The sequence below is a fragment of the Aythya marila genome (assembly GCF_965140915.1).
Source record: "Aythya marila genome assembly, chromosome: Z".
NCBI lineage: Eukaryota > Metazoa > Chordata > Aves > Anseriformes > Anatidae > Aythya > Aythya marila.
The window spans coordinates 50,538,012-50,564,691 of NC_139080.1; the positions used below are offsets into that span (position 1 = coordinate 50,538,012).

Below are 26,680 nucleotides of genomic sequence, written 5' to 3' on the forward strand. Positions count from 1 at the left end.
GGCAGTCCATGATTAGAAAAGTGGAACTGTGTTCAGAACAAAACATTAATATTTGTATCAAACCAAAACAAGAAGCAAAGAAAAAAATCTTCCTGGTGTTGACAGCAATTTGGGGAACTACAAAAAGAAGCAGATACAAAAAGTGGAACTGCTCAGGAAGTGCTAGACCATACCAACCCCTTTCACTCTTACCTAGCAGTTGTCTCCTTTCCTCTTTATGTGCTTAACACATAACATCTAACATATAATAACATCTAACATGAAGCATGATGTTGGTGACATATTGTTTGGTTTTGCTTACTTGTGAATGACAAAACTGCAAACTTGCTTATTTGTACCGGCAGTCCCATAAAGAATATAGCATTCAGAAGCAAGCAAGTTAAGAGTCTTTGTATAATTTCTATTGCATTCTTGTGTGCAGAATAAAAGGTCTGGAGTTCACAGTTGGCAAGAATCCAAACAGTAGACAATAGGTGCAATGCAGTTTATTAATCCTCCAGACAGCAGGAGAAGCCACAGGAGCCCTGCCAAGATAAGGAGACCACCAGGTGCTGAGGAGCATCAGCACGTGGTGGAGGCTTGCTCCTATTTAAGTGGTCAGCACTTTTCTAATACCGCTTCATGCACATTCGTGTATTGGGTTCTGGTCACAGTGGATGGTCCAATGTGGTCACCCTTATGGCAGCCACCCCATATGGTCAGCTTCCATGTCAGAGAAAGCTTGAAGCATGATGGGTGAGCTCCTATCAGAATATAGAATTTGTGTGGGCTTGACCTTCAGCCAAGCAAGTTACAGCTGGCTACTTGAAATATGCATGAGATAGCAACAAGCAAGAACAGTCACTAGCCAATCACCTAACTCCTTGCAGTGTCTTATAAAATGGCTCACATACATTGGTTTGGGATTTTAAGTAAAATCAATGAAAGTGATAATCAAAGAAACAGAAGTAGACACAATTTCTAATGCATTGTTTGATGAACAAAGTAGAAAGAAACAAAGAAAGACAGAACAGAATCTCCCTTGCAGTATTCCATAGTATTGGTATACTTCTGGCCATTAAGGCCACTGATCAAAGCTGGCAACATGATTAGAGGAGGACATTGTCCCATTATTTGTACTGTGTAAGTAATGTATTGAAACAGGCTTTTAAAAAGTCTTTAAGCAATCAGACTTTAACTGAGACAGTACAAAATTTGTTTAAATAATCTTATATTTTATTTTAAAACTTTTGCAAAGCAGTGCATCAGAATATATTATTAGGAATTTTTTAATTTCTGCTATTTTTATACCCATAAAGAACAATTTCTGGCAATCATTAGTAAGAGTAAGGAGGCTATTTATTAGTCAGTATGTATGACATAAAGCCCTTTAAGAATTATTTTTGTGCTATATGAGTGATTTTCTTCCTACTTTTGACATGCTGCTAAACATTACACAAAAGTTTGGTCTGTCTTCATAACCTGATACTCCAAAGAGCCAGTTTAACAAATGGAAGAGCATGCATTATGACAAAAAATCCCAGCAATAATGTTAGTATTAACTTTCTAGTTTTGTTTTTGTTTGGAGGGCTTTCTTCTATTTCATTATCTTTCATCTTATGTTCCATCAGAAAAGTCCTCCACATAAGAGTTTTCTTCCAACCCTTTTCAAGCCTTATTTCCTAAAACATATATTTGTAAGTACATATGAAATGTAAATTACACTAAAAATAAAAATATGTTACTGGCTTATTTTGTCTATATAGAACTAATAACAGTTTCTGTCACTACATTTTTATATGTTGGATCTTTTTTTTACTATTTCGCATTCCCCATATCATTCATGTTAATTTAGTACTAAAAAAAACTATCAGACTCTGCATCTATATTCCAAAATGAAGATAAAATAGATTTCAATCCTGTTTTACAGGTCATTTACTTGTAATTGATCTCAAGAGGTAGAAATGATTAATGAACAATTATCAACTGAGGAAAGATACAAGACATACTTGAAAGTAAATATAAAGTATATAAAATACTGTTCTGGATAATAACATATAAGTATTGGTAATTATTTTCACTGCTTCTAACACAGTAGCTCATGTAAAGACACAGACTGTCTCCTAATAGCCTATAAGCCTATACAGTTAATTAAAGTTTCATTTGCCCAGATAAGATCCTCTCATGTACTTCTTTGGTTAACAAGACGTATGCTTGCTTAGAATTATCTAAAAAATAAAGAGGATCAGTAACTGTAGATGGATTAAAACCTTCATCCACTAATCGAAATTTTTGTTGTTTGAAAGTTCCAGTCATTTCCATTGTTTCCTGTAGAAGAGATAAAAAATATATTTATTATTCAGTAGAAGAGCTGATTTTCTTTTGCTCACAACATTTGATTTGAAAACAAGTTTTTGTTTTTAAAAGTCTTACTTAATATAAGATCTGTTTGGCCTTATTACTTTGTAAAACAATGTTTTTCCCAGCATTTTTGTGCTGCACCACCACCTGTTGACATGTGGATAAACACTGCAGCCTCTTGCTTTCTGAATTGTTGTGTAGTTATCAAATGTTATCAAACCCTTTGGTGGAGCCCCACCATGCCTCAGACAACTTAGCATCTTCATTTGTACACATTATAAATCCACACATCAGAAAGAATCTCAACAAATAAAATATGCTATTAACAGGAACTACTTACTGAAAAAAAATCAGGAAATTCTCTATGTCTTTGACTATTTTGGTATTAAGAATGGGTTGAAAGAATCACACAAAATTATTGTGGTCCAAATAAAGCTGGATTTTTACTACACATTTTATAATGTTTTCAAGCTTCTCTTCAGAGTCACTGTGTCCCTTGGAAAAAGTAGTAGGAAACATCTCTACTGAGATTTTTTTTTCTGTATTTCTATTTTTTTTCCTAAACTTCATCTTGTTTTTCAGTCCCTATGAACAATATAGAACTCTGCTCGTTTCCGATTTTTTTTTTTCCAGGCATGCCTCATATACCTCCTTTTTCTTCTCTCACATCGAAAAGAAAATTTCCATCTGCCTTGAAAAACAAGCACATCAATTTCTCCAGTAACTACACTCCATCTTCCTACTCTTCTGTTCTTAGTCCAGCACTAGATATTTTCTTTCTACATTCAAAACAAGTAGGATTTTCTGTCTTCCATCAAAACCCAGTGTCACAGGCACCACTATCCTCTGCAGTGACTAATTTACTTAATTCTCATCTCAAACTTCAGTAACCTTAACTGATTTACCACCAGTCTTGGATTTAACTCCTCCACTACCACTCCAGATCATGCCAGTTAAATCTCTGACTGTTGTGCTACTTAATTCATTAAATAATTTTGACAAAGTTCCTAATGAAATTTTACTTATGAAATTTTAGTACAGTTACTGTTTATTCCCTTGATCTGTCATCAACCCTTAATGCATAATTAATTAATTAATTCTGCTATTCATACTTTCTCATACTCCATGGACTTGTGAGAGTATGTTTCTTCATTATGTCTATCCTCCTTCTGTCTTCTGAGCTCCACTTACTGGTGTCTTCTATTCTATTTTTACATTTATATATTATATATGTGCAAATATCTGATTGATAGCAGAATGCTTTCTAGACTTACTATTTTTTTCTCATTTTCAAGGTTTTTCACAGTCTTTTCCTTTTTACCCCTTTATTCTAATCAGTATTCAATCTCTGACTGACCCAGAGAACCAACTCCCATAACCTATGTTCTTTTTTCAATGATTTTGTTTTTCAGCTTCCCTTTGGACAAAGAAGACTTTCTTCATAACCATCTTTTTGCTGTTTGCCTTTGTCATGGTGTTCCTAAAACACTTATCACAAATGAAGATGCTCACAAGCTTCACTTATCACAGCGATCCATACTGTGTGTTTTCTATACTCTCCCTATCTTTTTTCCTATCCATATATAGCCTATTGTAATCACATTTAAATTTTCAATTCTTTGGCAAAGGGACTCTTTTTTTCTGCAAACTGGACAAGTTACCACAGCAAAGCACTAGTATACAATTAGGCATGCTAGGCACTCTGATGGTTACGGTGGTGACAGTAATAATAAACATTTTTAATTTAGGCCCAGTAAATATGGCACCTCTTCAAATTCTTTTGTGTTTTTTGTCACTACATTACACAGCAAATAACATCTCATTTGTCTCATTTGCACTATCAATATGTCTCCTGCTCTACCTTTACTTTTCTATTCTCTTGTTTCCATCAAATAAAATAGATTTTAGATTATGAAATAAATAGATATATAATAAATAAATAAATAGATAAATAAAATAGATTTAGATTTTAGATGCAACGGTTTACATTTTACTAATCTGAACCTTTTGTTCTTCCATGTTCTTGCTTCTGATCTCCTTAAATCCTTTTGTATGGTATCCATTCTTACTGGTTTATGCAATTCCTCCCATTTTAACATAATCTGCAAATTTTATTATCTTTTTGTGTAATTCCTCTACCCAAAATACCGTAAATGGAGACAACAAATTGTGCCATTTCTAAAATTAAATTAAGTGATATATTTGCAAGCACTTTCTTTCTGTTATTCATTCAACTATCTCTGTATTGAAATGACATAGATGTTTGTATGCACAGTGCAGTAATGCAGCTTACCTGGACTCTTAAAAAAAGAGGACGGGCATAACTAGGTAGATAGGTCACCACTTGCTTATACATTTGCTCTAAGTCCAATGATTTATTCTGCTTTAAAATGAGAGAGGCCATTCCTGCTTTTCCTTCATGATCTGTGGAAAAGGAAGTAAAATGAGAATTTTCAAACATGAATAAAGTTAATTTTTTGTGAAGAGCGATACAAAAAAGAACTACACGAATAATATATCATCTTATGAGTTTCAGTAAAACAAAAAGATTGCATGTAGATTTTATATAGTATGACATACTTTTGGAGATTGTTCGAGTGATCAGTTAATAATGCTGCAAATGAGTTGGGCAAGTAAGACTAAATAGGGTACTGTCATGGAGTACCATACTCAATATTAATCAATATCTGAGGATAAATAACAAAACCCTCTCTCTCTCTCAAAAAGAGTGCTGAGGTGATTTCATGGATTACCAATTATATGTTCGCTTCAATTTTGGCCTTTCTCTCTTGCAAGTATGTTCCCTCAAAACTGTGGATATGAATGTTGACAACAGAGAGAGATTAAAAGTCCTAACTGGTTTGTGGGAAATGCAGGCATCACTGTTGGGGAAGAAAAACAAAAAAACAAAAACAAACAAACAAACAAACAAAACAAGTAGATAATAAAAACAATAAACCAGCAATCAAAAACAATTTCACATTTTAACCATCTGATATTAATAACAGCTAACCTTTTTCCTCCGTTCTATCCTCCCCCCCCCCCTTTTTTTTTTCTAATGCAATAGCTTCTATGCGGAAATTGATTTGCATACGTATTAAGTACAGCTCATGTACATCATGACAGCTCTATGAACTGATTCAGCTATTTCTTCATACAGGTAAGAATCAGCAAGCAAATGTATGCTCTCATATTTTTAATCCTGATTTTCAATCAGTCTTCTTCATTTTGATTTTTCTTGTTTTGTGGCTTTAAAGTAGTGGCAAGTGACACCTTTTCCACATTTTAAACACTTACCACATTACTTTTCCACATTTTAAACATTTTAAACATTATGTAGTGGGTTCACCTTGGCCAAGGGCTAAACATCCACCTAGCCTCTCACTCATTTTCATTCTCTCACAGAATATGGAAAATAGAAAGAAGGTGAGAAAACTCATGGCAGTTTAAAAGGGAAAGCAAAATGTGTACACTAGCAAAGCAAAAAGCAGAACTCATTTACTACTTTCCACTGGTAGGCAAATATCCAGGCACTTAATGGAAAACAATGGCTCAGCCTGGGCAATGGTTGCTTGGGAAGGCAAATGCCATAAACAAAAATGTCCCCCCTCTTCTCCATTTCCCTAAACTTTTATTACTGAGCATGGCATCATATGATGTGGAATATCCTTTTGGTTAGTTTGGGTCAGCTGCCCTGTCTACATTTCCTCCTAGCCTCCTGCCCAACACTGCATACATACTGTAGAGAGAAAATCTTGACACTGTGTAAGCTTTGTTCAGCAATAGCCAAGCATTGGTGTGTTATCCACAAATGCAAAGCACAGAACCTTAAAGGTTACTATGAAGGAAGTCATCTCCCTCCCGGCCTCACCTAGAACATATTTTTAAAAGCCTTTAGCAATAATGGGGATCAGGCCCAAATAATCTCATGAAATTAAGCTTAAAAATATTACTGAAAAAAATACATTATTTTATGTATTAATAATTTATTTTTCTATCCGTTTGTTTCTTGCCCTGTCTTTAGTTTTATAATATTCCTGTTTTAGATGGTTATTAGGCTAAGTTAAAAGTGAAATAAAATAGTAGCCTTTATTCATATACTTTCAAGTAACTTTAATTCTTACCTTGTTGATGTGATTATTGTCTGACACATTAAAGTGTGGATTTTCCATGGCTGTATATTTAATAAAGCTTGAAACTTTTATTTAGGTTTTGTAGCTATCACAGTTTCATGAAAGATAGATAATTTTTCAAAAGTACACAACATTGCATGCAGATAAAAATACATGATTCACTGGCTCATTCACGAACAGTTGGTATTTTCTTCATCTACGTACAGATTTTAACTAGGTATTAAGCAGATGACTCAATGAGAAATGATTCATAGACTTATGACATGAAATAAAAAAGTTATGAGAGTTAACAAATAAACCTAGGGGAAGAAAAACATAAAACTGAAGCTTTCTTTACCTGGCACCGATACACCATACACATTTGCTTCTTGTATGAAGTCCAACATTACGATGACATCAGAAACTTCTGTTGTTGCAACATTCTCCCCTTTCCATCTAAAACATGAAAAAAATAATTTAATACCATGAAAACATATGGTCATCTACTCTTTAAAAAACATTACCTTTAGTAAGACTTCCATTCAATTTAGGCTATTAAAAACTCAAATGTGTTCCTGCTAGTCATCTCGGTATATTGGTCTGATAACCAGCACTTGTAAACTAAAGTTATTACTTTAACTAAAGTTATTACATAAAGTTATGTAAACATATCTAGCACTTGTAATTGAAAGTGCTACTGGATATATCTATCACTATAAAGCACAATTAAAATTTATCATAATCTGATTTAATGGTTTGCAAAATTTTGATGTATGTCAAAATATATCAGATGTGACCAGTCTTCAGTATTGATATGTTTTTCTCTATTTCAGTATCCATTTCTCCTTACCCAAACCAAAACTATCATTGTTCAGTATGATCAGTGGAAATATTGTTCAAAGACCTGGACCTCCCACAAAACCTTCTGGAAATGATTTATCCAGCTCTGCAGGAGCACTTTTTACTAAATTAAGCTCCTATCATCCACTTCAAAATCATTATATACTACATCACAGTAGTTATAAACTGAACATTTCCTGCTGAAAACAAATAGAACAAGTATTATTCTACCCTGCATGTATGTTTTTTAATGAATAAAAAAAATGTAAAAAGAGACAATGATTATACCTGAAGGTATCTCCAATTCTGTCCCAAAAATACAGGAAGTTCTCATGGTCTTGAACCATTAGATCTCCAGTATTAAAATAAAGATCTCCCTTCTTAAATACTTCACTGAGTAATTTCTTTTCTGTATGTCTCTTATTGCCAGCATAACCAAAGAAGGGGTTCTTTGCATTCACTTTGGAAATGAGAAGACCAGCCTCACCTATATAGAGAAATTGAAATGAATTGAAATGAACCTATGATACACAATTCCTGTACTGCACATTAGTGTTTGTTTGCTACATGTGATATTTACAAGACCAGGACCCAAATTTGTCAAGGTCCAGTACATAAGGCCAAATAATAAAAGCTTACCTGCTTTGCAATTCATGTAGCAAAGTGACCGTAAAGACACAGTACAATATTCTCCACTTAAATTCCCAGTATTTTGTATTTCTTCTTGATGACTAAACAGTTCTCATCCCTCAACTGTGAGTTTAGTCACAGTAACTTTATCTTCTGAAAGCACTCACTCCAAGTGAATATTATGTCCCACCTCCCACACCTTACCAAATTTTTAGTGATGAGTCTCAACTTCAGCACTTTCCTACTGAATTAAAAAGCTAGGGTTTCTAAAGAAGCAGGTGTTCAACCAAGAGAGTAAATCCTTATTTAATCTCAGAACTTCAGAAATTCTGAGGACACTTCTGACGAATTTTCATTAATGTGATAAAACATTGTTGCTTTCTTTGCAGAGTAAAATATCAATGTTTTAATATATTTTTTCCTAAAAACAAACAATCAGAACAAACTAAAACAAGCAAACAAACAAACAAAAAAAAACAAACAACAGAGATATGGGAATAGGATGATCCTGTTATGCATGTCGTATATCACAGGATTAGTTTCCTGAAAGTGGAATAGTATGAACTCCTAACAGTTTTGGAAGCATGTTCTGAACAACAAAACTTAAGTGTTGCATTACTTTATCAAATAAAAGAATTACAATGATAAAAATATGTAAAATAAAAATATATCTGAAGTTACGTCACTTACACCTTTTGGGAACCATATTTTCCTGGAACTGCCCATGTTTGATTAAGATGTGCTACAGAATCCAAACTCCTTTGAAAAATCTGCCTCAGCTCCCTGTTAAAGCAGTTTGCCTGATCTTTAAATATGAGTTTTTCTCACTTCAGCTTCCAGGCATTAATTACAGCTGTTATCTTCCCACAGTACAATAGGGATGCTTTAGTATCTGATAAACACTTTGAAAATAGGTACAATAAAGAAAAACTAGATATCTAATAAGTCTTTTGAAGACAGTTATAATCAAGCAACCTCTTACATATGTATATATTTGATAAACTAAGTACAGGAACAGTTTATCCACAGCAGTTAATCTCCAAAAAGCATTTGCTCTAATTCAACAGACTTTCTTGTAGATCTCTTAGGCAATCATCTCAGTTTGTTAACCTCCTTTAAAAAATACAGATCACATTACTTACATATTCAGTGATAATACCATATTGTCACTTTTATACATTGCTCTCTGTGAACATATCCAAGTATCTCCTAAATTCTTTTGGTGTCAGCACTGCTGTGCTTAATAATGTTCTGTCTTATATCAAAAATCATATTGCTTTTTTCAGAGTAAACAATAATAGTTTATGTTGGCATACTACAGTAATACAATAGCAACTAAAAAAATAATCTTTGAAGTATTTGTATTGCAATCAAAAGACCATTGTATTCTACTGTAAAACATGCTTACCTTTATTAACTTTCTCACACCAACCGTGCTTATTTCTAATTGGTTCATCTTTTTGGAAATCATACTTGATTAAATCAAATGGAAAAAAAAGCTAAAAAGGGGAAAAAGTGTCATCAGTTATTCATCTACACAGTGACATCTGGTGGCAGCAGATATAAGCAAAAAAACCCTTTAGTCTTGGACATCTAAAAGAAGAGTGCATTTCATTTAAACCTTGTGTGTGTAAACTTACACCATTTCCTGGAGGGAAGTAACATCAGAATGTTTATATAATCTGTAACTTTCAAAAATACTTCGTGAAGACAGAATTTTGATTTTGTTCATTTTCTTATAAATTAGTTGTGGGATGCACATATCAGTGGAACAGCTTACTGACTCAGGATAATAGAAGCATATCGGAGATTTGAACTGACATTTAATGGTGGCTGATATGAAAAGTATATTTTTATATAGGGATATTCTGGTGCCTAAAACAAATGGGAAAGCACAGGACTACATATCCTTACAAACAGAAACTTGCTTCCTACTGGGCTTTATTGCCTAACTAGCCTCAGTTCTTCCCTCTGAAAAGTCCTACCACAAGCATCAGCAGAAAGATATGTACTCCTATGTCATTTTACAAAGTTATGTAGCTGTAGATGTGCCATAGTTATGTCAGTATCAGTTCTGCATTTCTTGGAAATACTGTAAACCCATGTGTCCTAACACTGGTGATCTAACTGATCTACTTTTATTTTACAACCAACCTTCCTCTCATAAGTATCACAGAGAATATGACTCTGAGTAAGCTGAAGGCAAGATATTCTTATCAACACTACAAATCATGATATTTTTCCTACTAGATATGCAGGGTCTGACTCTTACTGCAGCTTCTTTTTCTACTGTGATATAAATCTAAATTAGACTTCAAAGACAGCGATAGGCTTGATACCACATGGACCACTGTTGTTGTGGTTATTATCCTAAGGCTTTAATTTGTCCAGCTTGGGAGTCTTCTAATTTCTGTTTTCATAAAGAAGTATATAGGCAATTTATTTAACAATGTATTTAATCTATTTAATGTTAGTCAAACCAAAGATATATAATATCTTTTCCCACAAAAATCCTGACAAGCAGAGAAAACAATTTAAAAAACCTGCACTTTTCACTATAAAGAAATATAATGTAATTGAAGGATGTTGTTATGAAAGTGACTGCAGTAATGGATAAAGTGCCAAAGCATAAAACCCTTTGCTTTTCTGCACCTAGTTTACACAAGTTGTACAATGATTTTATTCTAACTTGAAATGTCTTTGTACCTATATAACATCATTTTGTTTTCAAGAAGTCCAAATAAATAGGGGCTTGAATCAAACATTAAGCACACAGTTTCAGCCTCCTTTAGAAAAAAAATGTTTCACTTTTCAAAACTGACCATTGTATTGTAACCTAAATCTAAATCAAAAGATATTTTAAACAGTTGACCAAATGAACAAGGTTGAAGTGTACTGCGCAAAATCAAGTCATGATCTAAGAGTTGGACACTTTTTTAATAAAGTCATAGGAAATTTTTCTTTATAACAACATTCTATAGTGTTTATCAAAGACAAGAATTTGAGAGCTAAAGGGTCTACCTTAATTAGAAAATAACTGTTTTACTCTTGACAAGCCACATGAGAGGTATTCATAATGAACAGTAAACAGAAGGGTTTTTTGCTGCTGTTGTTGTTTGTTTGTTTTGTTTTGTTTTTCCCTTGGAGAATTTGCTTTGGATTTCTACATTTAACACCTCCCACCCCCCTATTTCCCCCCTTTTTTTCTAAACAATGATATTTACTACTTCTATAATATGAAACGTTATTCTGATATTTTTGTATTTGTTCAGAATAGCATTTTGCCCTGCTCAGTTCCATTTTCATCCATTTACTCCTTCAGAGCTCAGTAGATATGTTTTGTCAACATATTAGTCTGAATGATGTATTATTTTAAGTTGTTTGAAATAGTCAGTAGCTTTAATTCAGTATTTGAGATCATCCAAGACTGATGTGACTCTTACTATTTATGTCACTCCATATATCTTTTACTGCTTGCAGCTTTGACATATTATCTATGCCTATCTATGCCTAGTTAGGTCTTTGAAATAAGTCATGCAAATACTTGATTAAAAGGAGAAAACAACATGTATTGCATTAGACATGCACAATGAAAGCATATGCCAATATACTTTCTGTTCAAACTGCTGTCTTTATGTAAACAGCTTTCTTTCCATATTAAATAATAGAAAATGAAAGCTCCAGAGCAAAGCATTTAGTCTGGGTACTGGTCTACATTTGTTTTATCCCATTTAAAATTTATTGGAAAAGAGAGCCTGAACTGCTGAAGCATTACCATATTATTTTCACACAGTAGTGCATGCAGCATTCATAATTTTAATGTGTATTTTGTTCCCTAAAGCACCATGTAAATGCATCAAAAAAAAAAAAAAAAGAGCACCATTTACTTAGTTGAAACTTAAAGTGAGTTAAACTGCAACATTACTGTCTATTACTGTGCAATTTGGATGTTATTTAACAACAGCATTGCAAAACCCTATATATTAAAAAAGAAAGAAAGAAAGAAAGAAAGAAAGAAAGAAAGAAAGAAAGAAAGAAAGAAAGAAAGAAAGAAGGAAAGAAGGAAAGAAGGAAAGAAGGAAAGAAGGAAAGAAGGAAAGAAGGAAAGAAGGAAAGAAGGAAAGAAAGAAAGAAAGAAAGAAAGAAAGAAAGAAAGAAAGAAAGAAAGAAAGAAAGAAAGAAAATTTAAGTTGTTAAATGTTTCAAAACTAGCTTTGATATTCCTAGTTTCAACTTATACTGAATGACAATAAAAAAAATATTAAAGCTAAGCTTGATATTAACAGAATCATCATATATTCCACCACAAGTAAGATAATTTGGAATACACTTAAAGTACCTTAGATTATCTTAGATCAAAACTAGTCAAAAGAGCAGAACCAACACTAATTTTTAGTTAATATGACACACATTCCTGTCCATTGACCAATGAACTTAAGAGCTGCCAGTGCTTGCACAAACACATATCAATGTCTTGTCCATGAATACAGTTTCACAGGGTCTTAAGACTTGGTTAAACAGCTTTTAAACTAAAAATGATATCTTCTGCCATTTGCTTCTATGGCTTCTATGGAAAAAAAAAAAGTGCATAGTACTAATTCTGTGTTGCTGTTTTACATAAGATGTTTTATATGCTGAAATGACATATGGATGTATTAGAACAAGTTCAGAGGAGGGCCACAAAGATCAAGGGGCTGGAGCACCTCTCCCACAAAGACAGACTGAGAGAATTGGGCTTGTTCAGCCTGGAGTATAGGGGGCTCCAGGAAGACCTTATAGCAGTCTTCCTGTACCTAGAAGGGGCCTACAGGAGAGCTGGGGAGGGAGTCTTTGTCAGGGAATGGAGTGATAGGACAAGGGGTAATGGCTTTAAACCAAAAAAAGAGAGATTTAGATGAGGAAGAAATATAAGGAAGAAATCCTTCACTCCAAGGGTGGTGAGGCACTGGCACAGGTTGCCCAGAGAAGCTGTGGATGCCCCATCCCTGGAGGTATTCAAGGCCAGGCTGGGTGGGGTTTCGGGCAACCTGGTCTCATGGGAAATGTACCTGCCCATGACAGGGAGACTGGAAATAGGTGATCTTTAAGATCCTTTCAAATCCAAGCCATTCAATGATTCTATGAATGTTACCAATTTACATTTTCCATCAAATATGACTTAAATGTTTTTCAGCTCACAGCTGATTTTGATGCATACAATTTTGAGTAAGAAAGGTTTAGATTCCCGTAATTGTTGCAATACTTATGCTTAAAATAATGAAAAAATATAAATAAAAATTTGAATACATATTTTGTATGCTGTTCTTTCAGGTATTCTTGCCATGGATTATTTTTAGGCCTTATTATAAGCTTTCTTGTATCTCATCAGTTCTATTCCCCCATTGAATATTCTCTGCTGTCACACAGTATATATTTCAGTGGAAGACAGACATTTACATACTTATTTGATAGATGTTACTGAGAGTCTTTTTCAAAAAAAAAAAAAAATTTATATGTATATACATAATTGATTTCATAATAAATTTAATGTATTATGATAATGTCATAATAAAATTAATCATAAATGTTAGCATACAGATATATGTCGGGTATAAACTTCAGACAGCATTTATTATACTACTATACTAATCTACATAATCTTCTTTGTAAAATATTTCAAGAGCTATCATCTAAAAAGCTAGTCAAATGATTCTACTATTCTTTTCACTAAGTCTATATGAACATTATGAATATCCACATTTAAGGGTTTATTGATATACCACAGTGATGCTTTCAAGCACATGAATCAATTCCTCTTACATAAAGAGTACTATGTGACAAACAGGTGCAAACAAGAGCAGTGCCTTGAGTTAACATCTCACACACAATCACTTCTTGGATGTCTGGCAACTGCTCCACCATTCATGAAAAATTACAAAATTTTTTCTCATTCTGAGGGCTTTTTTTTTTTTTTTTTTTTTTTTACAGATGTAACCTTTGTCAGCACTTCACCTTTGGAAACTGTGCCTTTATTGCCATTACAGAATCACAGAATCACAGAATTTCTAGGTTGGAAGAGACCTCAAGATTATCGAGTCCAACCTCTACCTAACGCTAACAGTCCCCACTAAACCATATCCCTAAGCTCTACATCTAAACGTCTTTTAAAGACTTCCAGGGATGGTGACTCCACCACTTCCCTGGGCAGCCTGTTCCAATGCCTCACAACCCTTTCAGTAAAGAAGTTCTTCCTAACATCTAGCCTAAAACTCCCCTGGCGCAACTTAAGCCCATTCCCCCTCATCCTGTCACCAGGCACGTGGGAGAACAGGCCAACCCCCACCTCGCTACAGCCTCCTTTAAGGTACCTGTAGAGAGCGATAAGGTCGCCCCTGAGCCTCTTTTTCTCCTGGCTGAACAAGCCCAGCTCCCTCAGCCGCTCCTCGTAGGACTTGTTCTCCAGGCCCCTCACCAGCTTCGTCGCCCTTCTCTGGACCCGCTCAAGCACCTCCATGTCCTTCTTGTAGCGAGAGGCCCAAAACTGAACACAGTACTCAAGGTGCGGCCTCACCAGAGCTGAGTACAGGGGGACAATCACCTCCCTAGCCCTGCTGGTCACACTGTTCCTGATACAAGCCAGGATGCCATTGGCCTTCTTGGCCACCTGAGCACACTGCTGGCTCATATTCAGCCAACTATCAACCATCACTCCCAGGTCCTTCTCTGCCTGGCAGTTCTACAACCATTCCTCTCCCAGCCTGTAGCTCTGCTTGGGGTTCTTGCGCCCCAGGTGCAGGACCCGGCACTTGGCCTTGTTGAACTTCATGCAGTTGGCCTCAGCCCATCGGTCCAGCCTATCCAGATCCTCCTGCAGAGCCTTCCTACCCTCAAGCAGATCGACACACGCACCTAACTTGGTGTCATCTGCAAACTTACTGAGGGTGCACTCAATGCCCTCGTCCAGATCATCGATGAAGATATTAAAGAGGACCGGCCCCAGCACTGAGCCCTGGGGGACGCCACTAGTGACTGGCCTGCAACTAGACTTGACTCCATTCACCACGACTCTTTGGGCCCGGCTATCCAGCCAGTTTCTAACCCAACGAAGCGTGCGCCAGTCCAAGCCAAGAGTAGCCAGTTCCTTGAGGAGAATGCTGTGGGAGACGGTGTCAAAAGCCTTGCTGAAGTCAAGGTAGACCACGTCCACAGCCTTTCCCTCATCCACCCAGCATGTCACCTTGTCATAGAAGGAGATCAGGTTCATCAAGCAGGATCTGCCTTTCATAAACCCATGCTGACTGGGCCTGATCGCCTGCTTGCCCTGCAAGTGCTGCGTGATGACTCTCAGGAGGATCTGCTCCATGAGCTTCCCTGGCACTGAGGTCAAACTGACAGGCCTGTAGTTTCCCGGGTCTGCCCTCTGGCCCTTCTTGTAGATGGGCGTCACATTTGCTAGCCACCAGTCAACTGGGACCTCCCCCGATAGCCAGGACTGTTGATAAATGATGGACATTAGGCACAAAAGAAATGACATCGTATTTCTATTAGTTTTTCCCCACTAAAAGTATTATATTTCAAACATTTCAAACCTACCTGCTGTTATTCCAACTATACTTTTGCTTTTTGTATGTATGTATCACTTCATTCTGACTGTGTAACTATGCCAATAGAGAGTATATTTATTCCTTTGCTGTTATCACATGTACAGTCACACAAATCTCTTCTCCCCTTTTTCAATTTTCTTTCTTTCTGTTCCCAGATTAAGAAAGAGGTGTGTAGGAAATTCACAGAATATATGTCTAAGGATATCTCATCATACCATCCTATATGTCAAGAGGGTAAGATTTCAAACGTAGCATGATTTCTTTGCAGAAACAAAATAATTTAGTAACTGGAAAGATGTGCCCTCTTTGTGCCATTCTCTGCTTTCCAGCATAAGACAGTCTCACTTTTGAACTTCAGATCATTCTAAGGTCAGAGAATCAGAAATAGAGCTGCTCTTGTTTACATATCGCTAGATGTCCAGTGGATATCATGCAGACTGAAGTAAACAAACACAACAGCTACACTGCAGAATGCATTGTCTAATAACCTACAACCTGTAAAACATATTTAAAAACAGCAAAAGCCTTAAATAAGTCAAAACTTAGATATGGCATTAAAACACAGTGTGAGTTTGTGTCACAATACTCAGTTGCAGAATAATGAAAAACACATATAAAAGTAGGTCCCCAGACTTTATTATTATTATTTTTTAATATATGAAAACCACAAAAAGTATGTCTCATGTTTTCACCACTCATTCTCTCTCTTGACCTCGTTTTGATTTTTCTTTTCTGCAACTCCTTACACAATCCATACAGATACATAAACGTTTGTTCATGTCAACACTACTTTGCTTCAGCATATGGGGGAGCTAGCTGCTCCTGCAAACTAGAAAGTGTCACAAAGCAGACTGAAGGAGCTGTCATTCCAGAGTGACTACACAGGCAAAAAGAGCAAAGTCCCATCAGTTAACAGCCTGGAAAAAAAATAATTTGACACATCTAAGTAGTGTAATACAAAAATATTAATGTGTCATTTTGTTCTGCTGACATAAATTATTTGAGAGAAAGATCACAGAATCACAGAATCACAGAATTTTCTAGGTTGGAAGAGACCTCAAGATCATCGAGTCCAACCTCTGACCTAAAACCTAGATCAGGTACATCATGCAACCATATATGTTCTCAATCAAAACAGAGTACTTATGAAAAAGTGCCTGATATGGCTTTGGAAAAGTCTTTCAGAACACCTCAATTTGGAAGATATTTCTGCCAGATCTATTCCCACATAATGAGGGTCATATAATTCACCCACAAACCTAGCTAAAGATACCATGCCTATGTAATCAAGGTGAGGTAATTTGTCTCCACACTGAAACTCATTTTCAGTGACAACTTTGTTCCTCTCTACAGACACAGAAGGCCAAATTCATGTATGTTGGTGGAAGGGGTGTATACCTTAGGCCTGCATGGACAATGGTAGTAGCTAAACACTGAGCCTGCTCACAAATAATGTGCTTTAGCTACGTTCCTGATGACAGAAACTAAAGAAATAACTGAAGACTCACTGTAGATGTATTTCTAAGGAAAACAGAGTAAAAAAGACAGAACATAAATTGATTTCAAGCCAAGCCAAATGCTATGAATGGCTTTTTCTGGTTTATAAAATCCCTTATTGTCTTTCCATATTCATACTGAGTAAGCAAGGGGACAATCCATAATTATCTTAGCAGACTATACTGATGTTTCCACAGACTGCAGCAGTTTGAACTTGAAAAAGCATATAAATTATAGAAAAGATGTCTAGTGAAATCAAGTAGTTAGTTACAACTGCATTTGTTTTTTTAATTGCAGTTTGCATGAGCTATTTTTTCTCCTTATCTGCAGCAACTATCTTAAATTGTAAATCCAGTCATTGAAGAAGAACAAGCATCATGTTTCATGTGAAATAAATAAATAAATAAATAAATAAATAAAAGCCCCAAATACTAATCTGCCTCTTGGGAATGCATAAAACAAATTTTATTGATATATGACATGCCAATATTAATGCATGCAAAAAGTACAAACTACTACTTGTCTAAAAGTAGAGAAAAGCCAATAAATAGGTAATTTCAAGTATAATCCTTTTTCTGCTGTAACTTAGTCCAGAAGATTAGTGACTTCTGACAAAAATCTGTCAACAGTTCTAAAATTCTGAAAACATATTCAAGTTCTGAACAAATGTAACATTTCCTGAGATAGAAGGAAAAAATGGTTTACAAGTAATTAGATCATTTAGCCCTCTAAAAGAAAATGTAACATGAGCTCTGAGGCTCCCGATTCAGCTACTACTCCCCTAAGTTCCAGATTCCTTATATCCTGTGGTGGATCTGTATGTTTCTAGAGACAGCTATCAGCACCAGATATCCACTGTGCAAATTACAAAGTATCAATGATATACAACACACAAAATCAGCAGAGTAAATTTGCTTTAATTCCTGAGCTCTCAATGGTTTCTGAAAAACACTGCAGCTCTTGTGGTCTCTTTCTGAATGTTTCCAAGTTGCCCCCTACAGAGTCTGAAGGCAAAACATAGGCTGATTGGTTCCAATCCCTGAAGAGAAGAACTGGGAATTTCTCTGGGCCCTGAGTTGTGAAGTAGTCTATGTGATGATGATGTATTGAGATCGTGAAACCTGGGACATTAGCTGTCTACAAACATATTTCCACTTCATCCAAAGTCACCTCACACAGATGTGTTTCAAAACAATATTTTTACATCATAGTGAAAATAGATTGGTATGGATATTTTACTGTTAGTTTTCCTTTGAAGTACAAATGCCACTTCAGTCAGGAGGATTTGTACACACAGATAGGTATCTGAGTTACTTTTGTAAATTCTAGGCAACGTGTGTAGTCCTATTTTATTTTGAGTAAAAATTGACATAAATAGCAACATAACATAACATACCTAGTCTCCTTTTTAGAAACCATTGCAAAGTAATTTTACATGTTATTAGCTAAAGCTTGAGACTTTATGTATTATTTACTGTTCTCTCTAGTTGTTTAAGTGTGGTATTAATAGCACTCCAAGGGCAAAATCTGTAAAGTTTTGGTGAAATACTTTTAGGTATGTATGTGGACATACCACTTGATAAGCTGACCCATCACACAATTTGTCTTCATTTAACTGGACAGGTGAAGGAGAAGAGAGCATGTATGATATAAGTTACAAGTACTGCTCTTCCCCAAAACATATAACTTCATCAAAGTTGCTGAAATACAAAACAAGACTTTGGCAGCTGATGTTTTATAGGCAATCAATTAAACTTGCAACAACTAAGTTAGAAAATTTACCTTATACTTACGACTGTAGCCCCATGCCTTATGGTCAAACTGAGAAACACATTGACCTTCAGCACACCCTTTTACAAAGTAAAATATAAATAGTCACCTTATAAAAGTAATTGGTGCGTCCAACAGATCCAATTTTTCCTGTGTGGTTCATGAAACAAATGTTTCCTTCAGTAGCACCATAAAACTCACAGATCTTAATGGCACCAAATCTGTCTAAAAATTCTCTCCACACATCATTTCTTACTCCGTTTCCAACTGCCAGTCGGACTTTATGATTTTTTTCTCCATCCTTCTGTTAAACAAACAAACAAACAAACCAAACAAACAAACAAAACAACAACAACAAAAAAAAAACAGAATATTTTGATACCTGCATTTGATGTTGCCTATTTGGTGGGTTAAATGTAATTTCTTATATACATCAAGTATAAATAGGGGAGGGAAAGTAAAAGGGAAAGGGAAGGGGAAGGGAAAAGGATAAGGAAAGGAAAAAAGGAAGAGGAAAGAAATGGGGAAGAAAAAGGGAAAGGGCAAGAAAAATGTAAATGGCAAGGGCAAGGGGAAACAATAGGAAGTTAAAGGAAGCTGGCACAGCTACAGCTACAAGGTAGCACACTGCAATTCAAAAGCTATTATCTCATTGAATAAACAAATTATTGCCTGAATAATGGCTACACTAATTTATACAAGTATTTCTGTATTTTAAAAGGTGTATCATCTCAGTCTGTTTCCGCTCAGAGCAATTAGAAAACTGAGAAAAACGCAGAAAGGTAGGCATTGTTTCTGATAAGTGATTAAAGTCATCAGACATTAATAGTTACTTTCCCCATGTCTTCAGATTGATTAAAAGAAACAATCAGATTACACATGCTTGTAATTTGTGTTCCTTCCCACACATTGCATGAGTCATATTCTGTATTTTTTTCAACATTAAGTCTTGCAAGGTTTTGTTTATTGTTACTTAGAATACAGTATACCTTGGTGAACTTGAATCTTTTCTGTTGTCAACTCTCATGTTTTCTTACAAGAAATACTATGTTATGTGTTCAAACAGTTCAGTGAGACAGATTCTATGAATACTTTCCCAAACACAGTGATTGCAAGGAGCACCTTAAAAATAAAATCAAATTTAAGTTGAAGTATCAGAAAGCAAAAGACCTAATATATAGATATATTATTTCACTTATTTTAAAACCAGAGTCAGTTTTTAATCATTGCAAATGATTAAATGGCAATACAGTATGCCACAGAAATGATGTAGCACAAAATTAATAAGGTATCATTTATTACCGCATACCTTTAGAAGTGAATGTCACTCTGGTACTCCAAGACTATGTGTATGTATATCACAGAATCACAGAATCACAGAATTTCTAGGTTGGAAGAGACCTCAAGATCATCGAGTCCAACCTCTACCTAACGCTAACAGTCCCCACTAAACCATATCCCTAAGCTCTACATCTAAACGTCTTTTGAAGACTTCCAGGGATGGTGACTCCACCACTTCCCTGGGCAGCCTGTTCCAATGCCTCACAACCCTTTCAGTAAAGAAGTTCTTCCTAACATCTAGCCTAAAACTCCCCTGGCGCAACTTAAGCCCATTCCCCCTCATCCTGTCACCAGGCACGTGGGAGAACAGGCCAACCCCCACCTCGCTACAGCCTCCTTTGAGGTACCTGTAGAGAGCGATAAGGTCGCCCCTGAGCCTCCTCTTCTCCTGGCTGAACAAGCCCAGCTCCCTCAGCCGCTCCTCGTAGGACTTGTTCTCCAGGCCCCTCACCAGCTTCGTCGCCCTTCTCTGGACTCGCTCAAGCACCTCCATGTCCTTCTTGTAGCGAGAGGCCCAAAACTGAACACAGTACTCAAGGTGCGGCCTCACCAGAGCCAAGTACAGGGGGATGATCACCTCCCTAGCCCTGCTGGTCACACTGTTTCTGATACAAGCCAGGATGCCATTGGCCTTCTTGGCCACCTGAGCACACTGCTGGCTCATATTCAGCCAACTATCAACCATCACTCCCAGGTCCTTCTCTGCCTGGCAGCTCTCCAACCATTCCTCTCCCAGCCTGTAGCTCTGCTTGGGGTTCTTGCGCCCCAGGTGCAGGACCCGGCACTTGGCCTTGTTGAACTTCATGCAGTTGGCCTCAGCCCATCGGTCCAGCCTATCCAGATCCTCCTGCAGAGCCTTCCTACCCTCAAGCAGATCGACACACGCACCTAACTTGGTGTCATCTGCAAACTTACTGAGGGTGCACTCAATGCCCTCGTCCAGATCATCGATGAAGATATTAAAGAGGACCGGCCCCAGCACTGAGCCCTGGGGGACGCCACTAGTGACTGGCCTGCAACTAGACTTGACTCCATTCACCACGACTCTTTGGGCCCGGCTATCCAGCCAGTTTCTAACCCAACGAAGCGTGCGCCGGTCCAAGCCAAGAGTGGCCAGTTCCTTGAGGAGAATGCTGTGGGAGACGGTGTCAAAAGCCTTGCTGAAGTCAAGGTAGACCACATCCACAGCCTTTCCCTCATCCACCCAGCGCATCACTTTGTCATAGAAGGAGATCAGGTTCGTCAAGCAGGATCTGCCTTTCATAAACCCATGCTGACTGGGCCTGATCGCCTGCTTGCCCTGCAAGTGCTGCGTGATGACTCTCAGGAGGATCTGCTCCATGAGCTTCCCTGGCACTGAGGACAAACTGACAGGCCTGTAGTTTCCCGGGTCTGCCCTCTGGGCCTTCTTGTAGATGGGCGTCACATTTGCTAGCCACCAGTCAACTGGGACCTCCCCCGATAGCCAGGACTGTTGATAAATGATGGAAAGCAGCTTGGCCAGCTCCTCTGCCAGTTCTCTCAGTACCCTTGGGTGGATCCCATCTGGCCCCATCGTCTTGTGCACATCCAAGTGCCATAGCAGGTCACCAACCAGTTCTTCATGGATAGTGAGGGCCACATCCTGCTCCCCATCCCCTTCCTCCAGCTCAGGGTAATGAGTATCCAGAGAACAACCGGTATTGCCTCTAAAGACTGAGGCAAAGAAGGCATTGAGCACCTCTGCCTTTTCCTCATCTCTTGTAACTAAGTTTCCCCCTGCATCCAGTAAAGGATGGAGATTCTCCTTAGTCCTCCTTTTTGTGTTGATGTATTTATAGAAACGTTTTTTGTTATCTTTAACGGCAGTAGCCAGATTGAGCTCCAGATGAGCTTTGGCCTTCCTAATTTTTTCCCTGCACAGCCTCGCTACATCCTTAAAGTCCTCCCTAGTGGCCTGCCCTCTTTTCCAAAGATTATAATCCCTCTTTTTTCTCCTAAGATCAAGCCACAATTCTCTGTTGAGCCAGGCTGGTCGTCTTCCCCACCAGCTCGTCTTTGGGCACGTGGGAACAGACAGTTCCTGCACCATTAAGATTTCCCTCTTGAAGAGTGCCCAGCCTTCCTGGACCCCTCTGCCCTTCAGAACTGCTTCCCAAGGGACTCTACCAACCAGTGTCCTGAGCAGCTCAAAGTCAGCCCTCCGAAAGTCCAATACAGTGGTTTTACTGGTCCCCTTCCTGGCCTCGCCAAGAATAGTGAACTCCACCATTTTGCGGTCACTCTGCCCAAGACAGCTCCCAACAATCACATCCTCCACCAGTCCTTCTCTGTTTGTGAAGAGAAGGTCTAGCGGGGCACCACCCCTGGTAGGTTCACTAACCAGCTGCGTCAGGAAGCTATCTTCCACGCTCTCCAGAAACCTTCTGGACTGCTTTCTCTGGGCTGTGTTGTGCTTCCAGGATATGTCAGGGAAGTTGAAGTCCCCCATGAGTACAAGCTCTGAAGATTTTGCAACTTCTGTCAGCTGCCTGTAGAATTCCTCATCCGTCTCCTCATCCTGGTTCGGCGGTCTATAGCAGACCCTGACCAGGACACTAGCCTTGTTGTCCCTGCCGATCCTAACCCAAAGGGACTCGACCTTGTCATTCCCAGCGTCAAGTTCTACAACCTCGAAAGACTCTCTAATATAGAGAGCCACACCACCACCCCTTCTGTGCTGCCTGTCCCTTCTGAAGAGCTTATAGCCAGGCATTGCAGCACTCCAGTCATGAGACTGGTCCCACCACGTCTCCGTGATGGCAACCAAGTCGTAGCCTGCCTGCTGCACGATGGCTTCCAGCTCCTCCTGTTTGTTACCCATGCTGCGTGCATTGGTGTAGATGCACTTCAGCGGGGCCATTGCCTTATCCTTCGGCCTTGCCATTGTTCCCCCTGGCACAGCCCCAACAATCCTTGCTTCAGCCCCATCCCCCTTCCTACCTAGTTTAAAGCCCTCTCAATGAGCCCTGCCAGCTCCTGGCCCAGGATCCTTTTTCCCCTAAAAGATAGGGACCCGTCTGTGGCCATCAGGCCAGGTGCTGAGTAAAGTGCCCCATGATCGAAAAACCCAAGATTTCTGCGTTGGCACCAGCCCCGGAGCCACGTGTTTATCAGGTGGGCTTTCCGTGTCCTCTCTGTACCCCTCCCTGCCACCGTAGGGATGGATGAAAACACCACCTGCACTCCCGCTCCATCCACTAACCGACCCAGCCCCCTAAAGTCTCTTTTGATAGCCTTCAGGCTTCTCTCTTCAATGTTGTCACTGCCTGCCTGGACTATCAAAAGAGGATAATAGTCAGAGGGGCGTACCAGGTTGGGAAGCTTCCTGGCAACGTCCCTGACCCTGGCCCCAGGGAGGCAGCAGACTTCCCTACGGGTAGGGTCAGGCCGACAAATAGGGCCCTCTGTTCCCCTAAGAATAGAGTCTCCAACAACAATAACCCTCCTGTCTTTCTTGATGGAGGCAGTCTTGAGGCGCGGAGTCGACCTCCTCGCCCTAGGCATCCTCCTGGGAACACTTGCTACCTCTTCCTCAGCTACTGGTCTGTCGAGCTCCAGGGCCTCAAACCTGTTGTGTAAGGTCACCTGGGAAGATGGGACCGGAAGGGGAGGGCATCACCTGCGATGTCGAGCAGGGACCTGTTTCCAGTCCTCCTCAACTCCAAGATTCCCTCCCTCTGCCCGATGGCTACAGGGCAGGGGGTCCACACCCATTTGGGGTGTCACCGAATCACAGAATCACAGAATTTCTAGGTTGGAAGAGACCTCAAGATCATCGAGTCCAACCTCTGACCTAACACTAACAGTCCCCACTAAACCATATCCCTAAGCTCTACATCTAAACGTCTTTTGAAGACTTCCAGGGATGGTGACTCCACCACTTCCCCGGTACCTCTCTTTGAGGCCCTGCAGGGAGTTACTCCACAAGTCTATCTCTCGCTCACACTCCCTGATGGCCCTCAACCTGTCCACCTCCTCCTTGAGCTCCGCCACCATGCGGACCAGGTCATCCACCTGCTCGCACCTCACGCACGCAGTTGAGGTCTCTACATGTATATCTGTATACTTTTGCATATGTATGCAAATCTCCCTATACATACATACACATGCACATATACATATATTACAGAAAGCTGAAGGTCCTTATTTTCTGATCCCTTTCAGTCTACTTTCCCTCTTTCAATTCTAGTCCAGTATAAATTAGAATCATGGAATCATAGAATCATATACGTTGGAAAAGACCTCTACGATCATGAAGTTCAACCTTTAACCTAGCACTGCCAAGTTCACCATTAAATTATGTCACCCAGCTCTACATCTACACATTTTTGAATATCTCCTAGTTGAATACCTCCTAGTTGACTCAACTACTTCCTTGGGCAGCTTGTTCCAATACTTCACAATTATTTCAGTGAAGAATTTTTTTTTCTAATATCCAACCTAAACCTCCCCTGGTGCAACTTGAGGCCATTTCCTCTAGTCTTATCACCTGGGAGAACAGACCAATGCACACCTCGCTACAGCCTCCTTTAAGGTAATTGTAGAGTGCAATAAGGTCTCCCCTGAGCCTCCTTTTGTCTAGGCTAAATAAACACACTTCCCTCAGCTGCTTCTCATCAGACTTGTTCTCTAGACCCTTCACCAACTTTGTTGTCCTTCTTTGGACATGCTCCAGCACCTCAATGTCCTCCTTGTAGTGGGATGCCCAAAACTGAATACAGCATTCAAGGTGTGGCCTCACCAGAACCAAATACAGGGTGGCAATCTCTTCCCCAGTCCTGCTGGCCACACTGTTTCTGACACAAGCCAGGATCCTGTTGGCATCTTGGCCGCCTGAGCAAACTGCTGGCTTATGTTCAGCTGGCTGTCAACCAATACACCCAGGTCCCTTTCTGCCAGACAGTATACTATCCACTCTTCCCCAGCCTGTAGTGTTGCATGGGGTTGTTGTGCCCCAAGTGCAGGACCTGGCACCTAGCCTTGTAGAATCTCATACAGTTGGCCTTAATCCATAAATCCAGCCTATCCAGATCCCTCTGCAGAGCCCTGCTGCCCTCAAGCAGATCAACAATCATACCTAACTTGGTGTTGTCTGCAAACTTTTGTCACTGTGTCTATTGTCACTATGTCTCCCCCCACATCCAATAAAGGATGGAGATTCTCCTTAGTCTTTTTCTTGTTTATGTATTTATAAAATCATGTTTTATTGTCTTTAACAGCAGTAGCCAGATTGAGCTCCATCTGGGCTTTGGCCCTTCTAATTTTCCCTCTCCACAGCCTCACAACATCTTTGTCCTCCTGAGTGGCCCGCCCCTTCTTCCAAAGGTCACTTTATTTTATTTATTTATTTATTTTACTTTCTGAGCCCTAGCCACAAATCTCTGCTCAGGCAGGCAGGTTTTCTTCTGGACCAGATCATCTTTCAGCATGTGGGGATGGCTTGCTCCTTCACCTTTAAGATTTTCTTCTTGAAGAGTGCCCAGCCTTCCTAGACTCCTTTGCCCTTCAGGACTGCCTCCCAAGGGACTCCTCCAACCAGTGTCCTGAACAGGCCAAAATCTTTCATCCAGTTTCAGTCTTTCTTCAGTGATTCAGCAAGGAATGCATACATTTCACTAGATGCAGACAGCTCTTGGCAATTACAAACTGAAGCATTATCCTGCTATATCATCCCAAAACTACATCACTCACAAGCCTCCCTCAGTTGCTAACCATTTGTTTTTCACATCAACTAAATTATTTTATTTTCCTTTCTCCTCTCCTACTTTACTGTAGATGCAAAAGTCATTTCTAAATACGTAAGCACAAACTTCACTGACTTTCTAAGTCATTATTAACAATTGTATTGTGTCATGTTACACAGTACAATGAAATTATCCATGGACATGACCTGTAATAAAGTGTCTAAAAATGACCCATAGATGTAATTTTTGGAGTGATTTTATTTTTTTTTTCCACTTCAGATACAGTATCACAAAGCAACTCTGTAGATTTTCACATATCTGAAATAATAAGGTCTGTTCCATATTCAAAGATCATTACACTGTCAAGGAACCATAAATATATATATATATATTTATTTATTTTAATAAGAAAGTGATTCAGTACTACAGCAGGAAAGCCTTTTTCTTACAGAAAATTGTTTACCATCTTTGGAATATTCTACACAGCTCAACTTAAAACTATTCAAAGTGGGATATTTTCTCTACAGTTTCGTTGATAAACTGAAATTAAGGTACCAGTAACTGAACTGCAGTTACCCCTCACTGACACCACTGATTTATTCAAATGTTCTGCCTCTGCTAAGATATGAAATATAGCACAAGAGATCCTTTGTTCCAAAATGAACAAAAGAGACAAATATGTGTGTATATATACATACTAATTAAGTGGGTCATTCATCAGTCTGGGAACATTCTAATTCTCTAGAGTCCAAGTTAATAAACAGGTGAGTTTGCTTTTATTTGTACATCAGGTTAATAAAAATACTGATGACAGTTTGCTGAAAAGACACAGATTAGGATGAGCTAGAAAACAATCACCTAC

The 26,680-nt window shown here is 38.5% G+C and overlaps 1 protein-coding gene across 1 annotated transcript in view; it reads right to left on the reverse strand.

The window, feature by feature from the left end:
* Window positions 1-485: 485 nt before the first annotated feature.
* Window positions 486-26,680, reverse strand: part of LOC309890136 (long-chain fatty acid transport protein 6-like) — a 51,859-nt gene continuing 25,664 nt past the window's right edge. Inside the window, exons 5-10 of the mRNA XM_082783716.1 lie at window positions 18,882-19,076; window positions 9,331-9,421; window positions 7,581-7,779; window positions 6,811-6,908; window positions 4,634-4,764; window positions 486-2,307 (exon numbers count right to left, since the gene is read on the reverse strand). Of these exons, the coding sequence (XP_082639842.1) occupies window positions 2,131-2,307; window positions 4,634-4,764; window positions 6,811-6,908; window positions 7,581-7,779; window positions 9,331-9,421; window positions 18,882-19,076 (891 nt within the window). The 3' untranslated portion in view covers window positions 486-2,130. The remainder of the gene's footprint in view (window positions 2,308-4,633; window positions 4,765-6,810; window positions 6,909-7,580; window positions 7,780-9,330; window positions 9,422-18,881; window positions 19,077-26,680) is intronic.